The 14,880-nt window shown below is 41.2% G+C and overlaps 1 protein-coding gene across 1 annotated transcript in view; it reads left to right on the top strand.

Moving 5' to 3' along the window:
* RAD51C (RAD51 paralog C) overlaps nt 1–14,880 on the top strand; it is a 44,247-nt gene that overhangs the window by 22,597 nt on the left and 6,770 nt on the right. The window contains exons 6-7 of the mRNA XM_011979185.1: nt 7,836–7,902; nt 11,169–11,229. Of these exons, the coding sequence (XP_011834575.1) occupies nt 7,836–7,902; nt 11,169–11,229 (128 nt within the window). The remainder of the gene's footprint in view (nt 1–7,835; nt 7,903–11,168; nt 11,230–14,880) is intronic.

Below are 14,880 nucleotides of genomic sequence, written 5' to 3'. Positions count from 1 at the left end.
CTGGAGTGCAGTGGCACCATCTCGGCTCACTGCAAGCTCTGCCTCCTGGGTTCACACCATTCTCCTGCCTCAGCCTCCGAGTAGCTGGGACTACAGGCAAGCACCACCACGCCCGGCTAATTTTTTGTATTTTTAGTAGAGACGGGGTTTCACCGTGTTAGCCAGGACGGTCTCAATCTTCTGACCTCGTGATCCTCCCGCCTCGGCCTCCCAAAGTGCTGGGATTACAGGCGTGAGCCATCGCGCCCAGCCCACAAACTTACTTTTTAGAAAATGAGGTCATAGACCAGGCGTGGTAGCTCACGCCTGTAATCCTAGCACTTTGGGAGGCTGAGGCAGGTGGATCATGAGGTCAGGAGATCAAGACTGTACTGGCTAACACGGTGAAACCTCGTCTCTACTAAAAATACAAAAAATTAGGCGGGTGTGGTGGTGGACACCTGTAATTTCAGTTACTTGGGAGGCTGAGGCAGGAGAATGGCATGAACCCGGGAGGCAGAGCTTGCAGTGTTCTGAGATTGCGCCACTGCACTCCAGCCTAGGCAACAGAGCAAGACTCCATCTCAAAAAAAAAAAAGAGGTCATGCCACCGCAGTGGCTTACGCCTGTAATCCCAGCACTTGGGGAGGCCAAGGTGGGAGGATCACTTGAGCCCATGAATTTGAGACCAGCCTGGGAAATATAGTGAGACCTCATTGCTACAAATTTTTAAAAAAATGTTAGCCAAGCATAGTGGCATGCACCCATAGTCCTAGCTACTTGAGAGGCTGAGGTGGGAGGAGGATTGCTTGAGGCTGGGAGGCAAAGGTTGCAGTGAGCTGAGATCGCACCACTGCATTCCAGCCTAGGCAGCAGAGCAAGACCCTGTCTTCAAAAACACAAAAAGAAATGAAAATGAGGTCATATTATACATGCTATTGTGCAAAGCAGTTTTCTGTTTTTCACTTAATATATTGTGAACATCTTTCCACGTACACTACTTTTTTTCTTCTATGTACACTACTTATAAGTCTGCTTTGCGCTAATAACTGCATAGTATTTTGTTGTTTGACTGTAGCATAGGTTTTTTTTGTATTTGTATTTGTATTTGTTTTTGGGTTTTTTTTTTTGAAACAGAGTCTCGCTCTGTCACCCAGGCTAGAGTGCAGTGGCATGATCTTGGTTCACCGTAGCCTCAATCTCCTGGGCTTAAGCAATCCTTTCACTTCAGCCTCCTGAGTAACTGAGACTACAGGCACACACCACCACACCCAGTCATTTTTAAAATTTTTTGTAGAGGCTGGGTGTGGAAGCTCACACCTGTAACCCCGCCACTATGGGAGGCCGGGGTGAGCAGATCACTTGAGGTCAGGAGTTCAAGACCAGCCTGGCCAACATGTTGAAACCTTGTCTCTACTAATAATACAAAAATTAGCCGGACATGGTGGTGCTTACCTGTAGTCCTAGCTACTTGGGAGGCTGAGGCAGGAGAATCACTTGAACTCAGGAGGTGGAGGTTGCAGTGAGCCAAGATCATACCATTGCACTCCAGCTGGGTAGACACAGTGAGACTCTATCTCCAAAATAAATAAATAAATAAGTTTTTTGTAGAGATGAGGTCTCACTATGTTGCCTAGGCTGTTCTTGAACTCCTGGGCTTAAGGGATCCTCCTGCTTCAACCTTCCCTAGGCATGAGTCACTGCGCACAGCCTGTAGCGTGGTTTTTTTAACCACCTCCTTATTGATTGTCTCTTTTATTTTTTCCTGTTTTAGACAGAGTCTTCCTCTGTCACCCAGGTTGGAGTACAGCGTCACACTCTTGGCTCACTGCAGTCTCCACCTCCCAGGTTCAAGAGCTTCTCATTCCACCAGTCTCCCGAATAGCTGGGATTACAGGCATGCACCACCACACCTGGCTGGTTTTTGTATTTTTAGTAGAGGTGGGGTTTCACCATGTTGGCCAGGCTGGTCTCAAACTCCTGGCCTCAAGTGATCCACCCTCCTCTGCCTCCCAAAGTGCTGGGATTACAGGCATGAGCCACCACACCTAGCCTAGAATAAATTTCTTAAAGTGAAAATATTAAGCCAAAGGAATAGATTTTTGAACATTTTGTTTTATATTATAAAATTACTCTCAGAAACTATGCTCCAAAGTATGTCTCTACGGCAATGAATGGGAACTCTTGTTTTCCCATATCTTTACCAACTTTGGGTACCAGTCGTTTAATTTATTTATGTCTTTGAAATGGAGTCTTGCTCTGTTGCCCAGGTTGGAGTGCTGTGGCTCGATCTCGGCTTACTGCAACCTGTGCCTCCTGGGTTCAAGAGATTCTCCTGCCTCAGCCTCCTGGGTAGCTGGGACTACAGGCGCGTGCCACCATGCCTGGCTAATTTTTTATATTTTTAGTAGAGACGGGTTTCACCGTGTTAGCCAGAATGGTCTGAATCTCCTGACCTGGTGATCCGCCCGCCTTGGCCTCACAGAGTGCTGGGATTATAGGCGTGAGCCACCACGCCCCGCCAGGTACTAGTCTTTTAAATCTTTGCCAAATCGATATAGGGAAAGTCCTTTAAAAATATGGTTTTTTTTTATTATTGGCATAATTTTTTAAACAGCTTTAATGACATAATCCATATACCATAAAATTCATCCTTGCAATATGTACAATTCAGTGATTTTCAGTGTATCCACAGAGTTTTGCAAACATCACCACTGTATAATTTTAGAATATTTCCATCACCCCAAAAAAGAAACCACCTCACAATGAATTTCAGAATATTTAAAGTGTTTGCTCCTCGACTGTCACTTTTCAAATCTCATGCAAATTTTTCTTATGGTCAACTGTAACTTTGTACCCTATGGAGAAAGTAATTCTGGTTCTGGGAAACTCACAGTTCCAGATTAAAAAAAAAAAACAAAACCCTCTTTTCGACTGGGCGCAGTGGTTCACCCCTGTAATTCCAGCACTTTGGGAGGCCAAGGTGGGTGGATCACCTGAGGTCAGGAGTTTGCAACCAGCCTGGCCAACGTGGTGAAACCCTTTCTCTACTAAAACTACAAAAAAATTAGCCGGTTGTGGTGGTGGGTGCCCACCTACTACTCAGCTACTCTGGAGGCTGAGGCAGGAAAATCGCTTGAAACTGGGAGGCGGAGGTTGCAGCGAGCCAAGACGGTGCCATTGCACTCCAGCTTGGGCAACAAGAGCGAAACTCTTGTCTCAAAAAAAACCAAAACCCTTTTCATTAACTGTCATTCTCCATTCTACCCTCCCTCAGTCCCTCATAACCACTAGTATGCTTTGTGTTTCTGTGAATTTGTCTTTTCTTGACATTTTATATAAGCAGATCAGACACTATGTGGCCTTTTATGTCTGACTTCTTTCACTTAGCATGTTTTCAAGGTTTATCTGTATTTTAGCACCTATCAATGTCTTTTTAATGACTGAATAATTTTGCATTTTATGGATATATCACATTTTGTTTATCTGTTCATTGGTTGAAGGACATTGGATGGCAGAAATATTTTTAAAGCTCTAAAGTTCATAATTTCAAGTGATTGTTACTTTACGTTTTAAATTTTTGGCCCGGTATGGTGGCTCACTCTTGTAATCACAGCACTTTGGGAGGCCGAGCTGGGTGGATCACCTGAGGTCAGGAGTTCGAGACCAGCCTGGCCAACATAGTGAAACCCTGTCTTTACTGAAAATACAAAATTTAGCCAAGCCTGGTGGCGGGCACCTGAAATCCTAGCTACTTGGGAGGCTGAGGCAGGAAAATCACTTGAACCCAGGAGGCAGAGGTTGCAGTGAGCCGAGGTCGTGCTACTGCACTTGAGCCTGGGCAACAGAGCAAGACTCTGTCTTAAAAAAACAAACAAACAAAAAAAACCACTATTTTTTAGAAGCTTGGCATAATCACATAATAATTTTCAGTTGTATCACGGAGGCCAATCGTTTTGCAAAAGTAATATAATTACTATATAAATATTTGCTAATAATCGGAAATTCTAATTTTGGCATGTTGAATACCTGGTAAATCCGTAGTTTGATTTATATTTTCCTGAAGGTACATAATGGGTAAACTACTGTGTCTAAACCAGCACTGTCCAGTAGATCTGATGGAAAGATGAAAATGTACAGTCTAGTACAGTAGCTGCATGACTGTTCAGCACTTGAAATATAGCTAATACTACTGAGCTGCTGACTTTATAGTTTTAATTTAACTTATTTAATTATTTCTTTCTTTTGAGATGGAGTCTCACTCTCTCGCCCAGGCTGGAGTACGGTGGCACCATCTTGGCTCACTGCAGCCTCCTCTCAGGTTCAAGCGATTCTCCTGCCTCAGCCTCCCGCGTAGCCGGGACTACAGGCGCTTGCCATCACGCCCGGCTAACTTTTTGTATTTTTAGTTGAGACGGGGTTTTGCTGTGTTAGCCAGCATGGCTTTGATATCCTGACCTTGTGATCTGCCCGCCTCAGCCTCCCAAAGTGCTGGAATTACAGGCATAAACCACCACGCCTGGCCTCTAATTTACCTTTTTTTTTTGAGATTGAGTCTCGCTCTGTCGCCCAGGCTGGAGTGCAGTGGCGCGATCTCAGCTCACTACAAGCTCTGCCTCCTGGGTTCACACCATTCTTCTGCCTCAGCCTCCCGAGTAGCTGGAACTATAGGCACACGCCACCAAGCCTGGCTAATTTTTTGTATTTTTAGTAGAGACGGGGTTTCACCGTATTAGCCAGGATGGTCTCGATCTCCTGATCTCGTGATCTGCCCACCTCGGCTCCCAAAGTGTTGGGATTACAGGCATGAACCACCACACCTGGCTAATTTAACTTTTAAAAGCTACATGTGGGCCAGGCACAGTGGCTCATGCCTATAATCCCAGCACTTTGGGAGGCCAAGGTGGGAGGATCACTTGAGGCCAGGAGTTCAAGGTTAGTCTGGGCAACATAGCCAAACCCTGTCTCTACAAATAATTTAAAAATTAGTTAGGCATGGTGGTGCTTGCCTATAGTTCTAGCTACTAGGGAAGCTGAGGCAGGAAGATTGTTTGAGCCCAGGACTTCAAGGCTGCAGTAAGCTATGATTGTGTCGTTGCACCCCAGCCTGGGTGACAGAGTGAGACCCCATTTCTAAAAAATACTCTTAAGAAAAGCTGCCGGCCGGGTGTGGTGGCTCATACCTGTAATCCTACCACTTTGGGAGGCCGAGGTGGGCGGATCACCTGAGGTCGGGAGTTCAAGATCAGCCTGACCAACATGGAGAAACCCCACCTCTACTAAAAATACAAACTTAACCAGGCGTGGTGGCTCACACCTGTAATCCCAGCTACTCAGGAGGCTGAGGCAGGGGAATCACTTGAACCCAGGAGGCGGAGGTTGCAGTGAGCCAAGATCATGCCATTGTACTCCAGCCTGAGCAACAGAATGAGACCTTGTCTCAAAAAAAAAAAAAAGAAAAGAAAGAAAGAAAAGCTTCCAATTTAAATTCCTGCTTAGCTTTTTCTAAGGTGCCTAGTGAGAGGTAACAAATGGAGAATGCCCTGTGGCATGTAAGGGGAGGGGAACTAGAAGAAAATCTTGTCATCCACTTGGTTTCTAATTGAGATCTAAGTGGATCACAGATTTCTCCTTTGTGGCCAGATAGAAATGTTAGGGTGTTACTACTGCAATGGGAACAGCCAAACAACCTTTTGTTTCTTTCTCAGTTTTCTTTTTCTTTTTCTTTTTCTTTTTCTTTGCGATGAAGTCTTGCTCTCGTTGCCCAGGCTGGAGTGCAGTGGTACAGTCTTGGCTCACTGCAACCTCCGCCTCCTGGATTTAAGCGATTCTCGTGCCTCAGCCTCCCAAGTAGCTGGGGTTACAGGTGCCTGCCCCAATGTCCGGCTAATTTTTTGTGTTTTTGGTAGAGATGGGGTATCGCCATGTTGGCCAGACTGGTCTCGAACTCCTGACCTCAGGTGATCTGCCTGCCTTGGCCTCCCAAAGTGCTGGAATTACAGGCCTGAACCGCCGCTCCTGGGCTGTTTTTCAGTTTTCTTATGTAAAATACTCATTTTCAGAGCAGACACCTTTTTCTTACTGCTTTTCAAAGAATTTCGTTATCAGTTTTAGTTTGCAATATTAACTCTTTTTTCTGGAGGGAAGATATGTATTAGAAGAGTATATAAAGTAACCATTTCTGGAGATTTTTGGGTGGAAAGATAACAGATCTGACTTCTATGTTAAGTCAACCTTAAACACTTTTGTTTTCCTTGCTTTTATTTAAAAATTACTGTCTTTCAAAACCTGGAACCTTTTTTGTAGGTCAGTATTTATACAAAGAGAATTAGCAATATGAAACCTGGAGGGCCATCTGTGAGTTGCAAAGCAACACCTGTGGCTGTTACTAGCCAACTAGCATAATCATAATTTGGAGTCATTTGACCTGACTACTAGGATTTTTTTTTTCCTAGTTCATCTACTTATATTGTACTTTTTAAAATGAGTTTTAAGTCTCTTCTCATAATTTGTTGCCTCAGTTTCCTTTTTTCCTGTAAAATTATAAACAGTAATACTATATTTGCCTCCTTCCTAAAAGTATAAACACTGAGGTATTTATTAAGGATTTCATATTCCTTTCAATAAAAATATTCTAGGGAGGCAATAATGATAAAGAACATGGACTCAGGCCAGGCACAGTGACTCATGCTTATAATCCCAGCCCTTTGGGAGGCTGAGGTGGGTGGATCACTTGAGGTCAGGAGTTCTAGAACAGGCTGGCCAACATATTAAAACCCCGTCTTTACTAAAAATGCAAAAATTAGCCAGGCATGGTGGCAGGCACCTATAATCGTAGCTACTTGGGAGGCTGAGGCAGGAGAATTGCTTGAACCTGGGAGGCGGAGATTGAAGTGAGCTGAGATCGCACCATTGCACTCCAATCTGGGCAACTGAGCGAGACTCAATCTTTCTTTTTTGAGACAAGGTCTTACTTGTTCGCCAGGCTGGAGTACGGTGACAGAATCATGGCTCACTGCTGCCTCAACCTCCTGGGCTCAAGCAATTCTCCTACCTCAGCCTCCTGAGTAACTGGTACTACAGTTGTGCACCACCATGCCCAGCTAATTTTTTAAAAAGTTTTTTATAGGTCAAGTACAGTGGCTTATGCCTGTAATCCCAGCACTTTGGGAGGCTGAGGCAGGAGGATTGTGTGAGCCCAGGAGTTCAGAGTTCAAGATCAGCCTGGGTAACACAGCAAGACCCTGTCTCTTTAAAAAAAAAAAAAAGAGTTTTATGAGCTAGATTTGGCAAACACCTTTAGTCCCAGCTATTCAAGAGGCTGAGGTGGGAAGATCATGTGAGTCTAGGACTTCAAGGACAACCTGGGCAACATAGCAAGACCTCATCTCTAAAGTATGAAAATAAAATATTTTATGATCAGTAGAATCATATTTTCAGATAACTCCATCTTTTTATGAGTGTATTTTAAAAATTTTTTATCAGAAAAATTTGTATTGCTTAAATGGCTGTCTGTAATAGGTAGATTATTTTCAGGTTACTAAAATCACAAGACTGTTTACTTGATTAATTATTTATGTATGTATTTATTTATTTAGTGAGACAGAGTTCCGCTCTTTTGTTCAGGCTGGAGTGAAGTGGACTGATCTTGGCTCACAGCAACCTCTGCCTGCCCCAGGTTCAAGTTATTCTCCTGCCTCAGCCTCCCAAGTAGCTGGGATTACAGGTGCATGCCACCATGCCTGGCTAATTTTTGTATTTTTAGTAGAGATGGGGTTTCACAATCTTGGCCGGGCTGGTCTACTTGATAATTTTTAAGGAGACTCACCTAATTTTCTTACATTTTGTTTTTGTAGGTAATTTTAACCAATCAGATGACAACAAAGATTGATAAAAATCAGGCCTTGCTCGTTCCTGCATTAGGTGGGTAATTAATCAGATAAACATTTTAGTTAATCACAGTTTTTCTTATCTCTTTCATTTGATTTTCCAGATAAACATTTTAGTTAATCACAGTTTTTCTTATCTCTTTCATTTGATTCTCATTGAATACTATAGCTTCATGAAAGCAGACTGTATTTGTCTTGTTCACTGGTTAATCTTAGCACTAAGCACAGTACCCTTAAATACTGGCTGTTCCTTTTAGTTATTTAACATTTATTGAGTGGCCAGACACAGCCTCTCACACCTGTAATCCCAACACCTTGGGAGGCCGAGGCGGATCACTTGAGACCAGGAGTTCAAGACCGGCCTGGTCAACATGGTGAAACCCTGTCTCTCCTAAAAATACAAAAAATTAGCCGGACATGGTGGCACACACTTGTAATCCCCCCTACTTGGGAGGCTGAGGAATGAGAATTGCTTGAACCTGGGAGGCACAGGCTGCAGTGTGCTGGGATCGTGCCACTGCACTCCAACCTGGGGGACAGAGTAAGACTCTTAAAAAAGTGCGTATCTACTGTCTGGCAACTATTGTGTCAAAATTCTTGCCCCCAGGGAGTTCACAGTGTTAGAGAGAAGGAAGGGTGAATACACTTAAATACAAATCACATTACAGTGAATATCGTGGTTTTGTTAGAATGCAATGCTTCAAGGTTTATTTTAAAATCTTAAAGAAAATTCTACCAGAGTTTTGGCCAGGCACGGTGGCTTATGCCTGTAATCCCAGCACTTTGGGAGGCCGAGGTAAGTGGATCACCTGAGCTCGGGAGTTTGAGACCAGCCTGACCAACATGGAGAACTCAGTCTCTACTAAAAATACAAAATTAGCTGGGTGCGGTGGCACATTCCTGTGATCCCAGCTACTCGGGAGGCTGAGGCAGGAGAATCGCTTGAACCTGGGAGGCAGAGGTTGCAGTAAGCTGAGATTGCGCCATTGCACTCCAGCCTGGGCAACAAGAGCAAAACTCTGTCTCAAAAAAAAAAAAAGTTTCTGCCCTGGACTAGTTTTCAACTAATGGCATAGATCATTCTATAAACAGATAATGTCGTAAAGGTTACAATAGAAAGGTACAGGGTACTGTACAAAGGACAGATTCTAACCTGGCCCAGGTGAGCAGGATGAAAAGGAGGAAGGTTAGGGAAGGGAGTGTAATAGTCTCTCATGTTTCTTCCACCTCTTTTTGTCACTTTCTATCACCCATTTAATTAAGAGCTTCCTAATGTTTGGATCCACTCAGGGGTAATCAAACTCAGCCTTTCTCAAACTCATTCTTTCAGCACGCCATGATAAATCAGAAAGCAAATTTATAAATTTAGTGAGAATTACAATTGTCAAACAGAGTGAAATTTATGTTTTCTAGTCAGTTTATTTTCTTCCCAGATACCAGAAAGTTGGGAAAGCAGGGGTTCAGAGTTGGTGAGCAGAGAAGCAAATAAATGGAAATGGATGCCCTCAGGAATGTTATGCTTAAGTTGTAATAATTCTGATGCCGACCTTACTTTACTAGCAGAACACCCTTTATCTTGGATATTGCTAGGATATTGTTCAATATAACTTTCAGTTATGATAGAAATGTTCTATGTCTGTGCTCTTCAGTGCAGTAGCCCTTGCTACATGTGGCTATTGAGGCATTTAAAATGTGGCTAGTGCAGCTGTGGAATGGAATGTTTAATTGAATTTTACTTAAATTTAAATTGCCACATGTGGCAAGTGACTGCCCTGTTGTACAGTGCAGCACTGGATAAACATACCTCCTGTGTTCTAGACTTCAGTCCCACCATTAGCTTTCTGTTTTTGACAGTGTTTGCTGGTATGATAGGTCACTGCTCATTTTACATTACTATCAGTTTAGTTTCCTTTATATTTCAGAGGCTCCCTAATCCCTTAAAGAGATTTAAAAATCAACGTAGACCACTTCTGTGTGAAAATAAGATGGCTGAATTTGCTGTGATTGGAATTAGAAACCGGACCTCTCTTTGCTAGTTCTGGAATTTGGCCAGGATGCACATCAAAATCTCATTCCTACCCTCCTGATTTGTTTCATACAAACTTTGTTGCTGTGTCTGTTCTTTGGTCTTCTATTGCTATGTCTCAGCTTTAGATTCTGTGTCTTGCGTAGAAATGGATCATCAGAATGCAACAGGCAGAAGACTTAGAAGTGCAAATCAGTAGGGTAATGACAAACCCTTTGAGCTGAGTGGGACTGAGAAGTAACCTAACATATAACCTATTAGTAATTGTTTACCATGAAGATTTTCAGTGCTGGACATGTAAATTGCTGAGTTCAACTGCCCTCTTTGCCCTCCAAATCCTGCATAAAAGCAAATGGTGATCTCAGGGCAGTTTCACACCTAATATGACTAATAATAAAAGTCTTGTGTTTCAGGAGCTCAGTTTGTCCAATCCTGAGCCCATCATCTCTACCTCACAAATTATATCCACCTTTTCATTTCCTTGCACTGTGTCTGCATGATACGATAGTACTCCCAAGCACCATTGCTTAAATCTTGAGTTACACCTAATGCTTTTTTTGGGTCTTTTTTTCTTTTTAATGTGAAATAGAATATATAAATGAAAATGTGTATTTAGAAGAACAATAATAAATGTCCAGGTGCCTGTTGCTCACACTGACAAATGGAACATTACCACACCTCAGGAGCCTCGTGTACTCTCCCCCAAAGAGGCAACCACTGTCCTGAATTTTGTATAATTGTCACCTAGCTTTTATAGATTTTACTGTCTGTATATCCCCAACAGTCGCTTATTTATAGCTTTTATATAAATAGAATTATACTGTATATGACTGACAACTTTTGCTCATTATTATTTTTGGATTCATCCATGTTGTTGTATGACAGTGTAGTTCATTTCCATGACATGAATATGCCACAACTTAATTACATATTCTGTTGATGTCAAAAAAAAAAAAGAATATTTTACCAGAGTTTTTACTTTTCTTCTGGAGGTCAGAAATATGTTAGGCTTGATGATATGGAAAATTGACACACATATGGACTCAGACAATGAAGTTTTCTAAAAGCAAATAGAGAATAATGATTTGCATTATTTCCCTAGATTGGTAAAAATCTTGTAATCTCAGGATATTACTCATTTTCCAGGTTTTTTGAAAGCAAGTAAACTTTTGTTATGTTAAATAAAGTAAGATTATGTTTGATCAGAGGCGTTCTGAGAAATGTATAACCAAGTCAGTAAGGCAATATACAGTTATTATGTTCTTTACTCTTAGGGGAAAGTTGGGGACATGCTGCTACAATACGGCTAATCTTTCATTGGGACCGAAAGCAAAGGTCAGTATAGAAACAAGTTAATAATTCTGAATATTGGGTTAATTACACTGAATGAACACTTACAGATTTCTTAGAGCTAGTCCTGTGGATGAGATATACAATGACCCATGAAGTAACACTTTTGTTGCCTTGTCTGTTATCACCTAGAGCAAACATAGAAATGTGCTGTTATTACTGCATATTTAGCTACATAGGAAATTCCCTGGAATATTTAAATAATGGGGCGCATGCACCCGAAATGAGTAGGTGGCCAAGGAATGCCATTTTCTAAAGTTCTTTGAAATAATTTATTAGCCATGTAGAAGGAGGTGAGTACTCTGTGTTCCTGAAAGAGATTGAAAAAAAAGAACAAAATCAGGACAAAAGGAAAATTGTTGAGGTTAGCTTTAAAATTAATTTATTTGGAACATACAATGGTTTTTCTTAGTTCCTTAGTGTATTTCTTGTATGAAATTGTGTCTTTTTTTTTCATTTTGTATTTTGCTCTCCGGCTTTTATTATCCAGTTACTTACCTGCATTTCACAAGTATTGTTCTTTAAAAGTATGGCAGCATGAAATCTTTGTATTTGTTTTTAAAGCTGCTGAGCAAGTGAACAAACCAGCTTTTATTTTCTTGAAAATAGGCCATTGAAAGCAGTGAAGTCTTTTCTATACTTCTAGAAAATGTCAGATTTATACTAGCCTCTCTGCTTTGTGATTAATTGGTATAACCTAGAGGTCTTGGTTTGGAAATGCTCTAATAAAGAGAGAAATTAAAAGGCATGCGGGTAAAGATGGAATAAAGGGTCACTTAAATACATATTGGGCCTAGCCAGTGAAATCGTCTATTTTTTAATCTATATTTCTTTGTTGTTTTACAAACTGAAAAAAATCTTGCCTGACCAAGTTAGGTTTTGCGGACCCGAAGCTCAGAACAGAATTGATTACACTTCTGTATGTATCTTTTTGCAACTGATCGTGCAGTTTGTGTCTTCTTTAAAAATGGTATTTGCGAAGAGCTCAGGTAACGTTTTTTTCCCCACGATACATAGTGCTTTACTATTGACTGTCTCCCCCTAATTTAAACAAATTTTTTACTTTAAACCAGTATGTCTGGTAAATCCTCCCCCTAATTTTTTTTCTATGATCACAATTTGAGATAGTTCCCCTAGTTTTGTAAGTTAAGTTGCTGTATACTAGAGCCACAAAAGGAGTTCTTTTCTTGGCACCAAACCTTATTGTAAAGATTTGGCAACAGTTCTCCAGCTGAGAGTCTTTTGAACATATTGTTTATACTTTCCCAGTTTTAGGTTATTCTGTAAAGCACATTCCATCATTTATTTTTTCATAGGAATTACGCCTGAGCTAGTATACAGTAGTATTCTTCAGAAATATTCACTAATAAAATGCATTTAAGAAGAAAAATAATAGGAGCAGAGCAAGATATTTCATCTTTTTATGAACTCATCAGGAGGAAAACTTTGACTTCTTTGTCAAGTTCTAGAAGTTAGCATTGATAAGATACCCAAGAGATCAGAAAATCTTGCTTACCATGAGTTAACCTTTTATGAATTCACCTTCTTACAAATCCTTCCCAAGAAATTAGAAAATAAAATACATGGCCGGACGCAGTGGGTCACACCTGTAATCCGAGCACTTTGGGAGGCTGAGGTAGGTGGATCATGAGGTCAGGAGATCAAGACCATCCTGGCCAACGTGGTGAAACCCTGTCTCTATTAAAAATAAAAAGTTAGCTGGGTATGGTGGCACATGCCTTTAGTCCCAGCTACTCAGGAGGCTGAGGCAGGAGAATCACTTGAACCCGGGAGGCGGAGGTTGCAGTGAGCCAAGATTGTGCCACTGCCCTCCAGCCTGGTGGCAGAGTGAGGCTCCGTCCCCCCCAAAAAAAGAAAATGACGTACAACATCAACATTGAATATAGATAGATTGGGGGAGATCTGCTGTTCTATAATATTTTTTCTACATCTCATAAGATCTTTTTTAATTTTAATTTTAATTTTTCATACTGTCATTTTAGTGCTTGCTTGTACTAGGTATTTTACTAGGCACTTTACAACATTTCAGATAATCTTTTCAATAATTATTTGCAGAACCTATACCGATTATTATTAAAAGTCAGAAAACCAAGGCCCAGAAAGGTTAACTGAATAAGTATTAAATAATAGCTACTATTTATTGAATATTTATTAACTGACCTTTATTGTGCAAAGCACTGTATGTATACGTATATATACATGTATGTATATATGTATACATATACATGTATATATACACATGTATATGTATACATATATATACACACGTATATACCTATATATACATATATATGTGTATATGTACATACACGTATGTATGTGTATGTATATATATTTTATTTTATTTTCCACATAATTCTTTGAAATAGTATTACCAGATGAGATCGGGCACATTCAGGGTGGTATGGCTATAGGCTGAAATAGTATTATCTACATTTTATAGCTGACTTTATAAACTTTTTTTTTTTTGAGAGGGAGTTTCGCTCTTTTTGCCCAGGCTGAGGTGCTATGGTGAGTTCTCGGCTCACTTCAACCTCCACCTCCTGGGGTCAAGTGATTCTCTTGTCTCAGCCTCCCGAGTAGCTGGTATTATAGGCACCTGCCACCACGCCTTGCTAATTTTGTATTTTTAGTAGAGATGGGCTTTCTCTATTTTGGCCAGGCTGGTCTTGAACTCCTGACCTCAAGTGACCTTCCCACCTTGGCCTCCCAAAGTGCTGGGATTACAGGCGTGAGCCACCACACCCAGCCATAGCTGACTTTATAATAGAGTTCATTTCTTTTCTTCTATGATGACTGTTTCTAGAAGGTAATTGTAGTATTGCGTTGATTGCCAGCCAATCTGAATATGTAGCTTATTCCTTTTTTTAGGTAAAATCTTTTTTCTTCAAACTTTTTTTTTTCCAGGCTGTGGATATATGATAAATAATGTACATACTTTATGTAATCAAAATAAATTGACGTCATTTAATAGAATTGAAGTAGTTTTGCTCTTTATCATTTGAAACCTGGCATCTTTAAGTTGTTGAAGTTGCATAAGCTTGAGCCCAAAAGTTGGAGAACAGTCTGGCCAAAATGGCAAGACATCACCTCTATAGATAAATAAAAAATTAGCCGGGCGTGGTGGTGGGCACCTATAATTCTAGCTATTTGGGAGGCCAGGGTTGGGAAAACCGCTTGAGCCCAGGAAGTCAGGGTGGCAGTGAGCTATGATTGTGCTATTACACTCCAGGCTGGGCCACAAAATGGGACCCCATCTCTAAGATATTAAAAAAAAAAAAAGTTAAATGAGGCCAGGCATGGTGGCTGACACCTATAATCCCAGCACTTTGGGAGGCCGAGGCAGGTGGATCACTTGAGGTTGAGAGTTCGAGACCAGCCTGGCCAATATGGGGAAATCCTGTCTCTACTAAAAATACAAAAAAATTAGCCAGGCATGGTGACAGGCACCTGTAATCCCAGCTACTCGGGAGGCTGATGTAGGAGAACCACTTGAACCTGGGAGGCAGAGGTTGCAGTGAGCCAAGATTGAACCACTGCACTCCAGCGTGGACAGCAAAGTGAGACTCTGTCTCAAAAAAAAAAAAAAAAAAAAAAAAAGTTGGATGAAATTTT

Source organism: Mandrillus leucophaeus, unplaced genomic scaffold (genome assembly GCF_000951045.1).
Source record: "Mandrillus leucophaeus isolate KB7577 unplaced genomic scaffold, Mleu.le_1.0 Scaffold20, whole genome shotgun sequence".
Taxonomy (NCBI): Eukaryota; Metazoa; Chordata; class Mammalia; order Primates; family Cercopithecidae; genus Mandrillus; species Mandrillus leucophaeus.
Note: the sequence above shows the minus strand (reverse complement) of the source record. Positions and strands in the feature narration are given on the sequence as shown.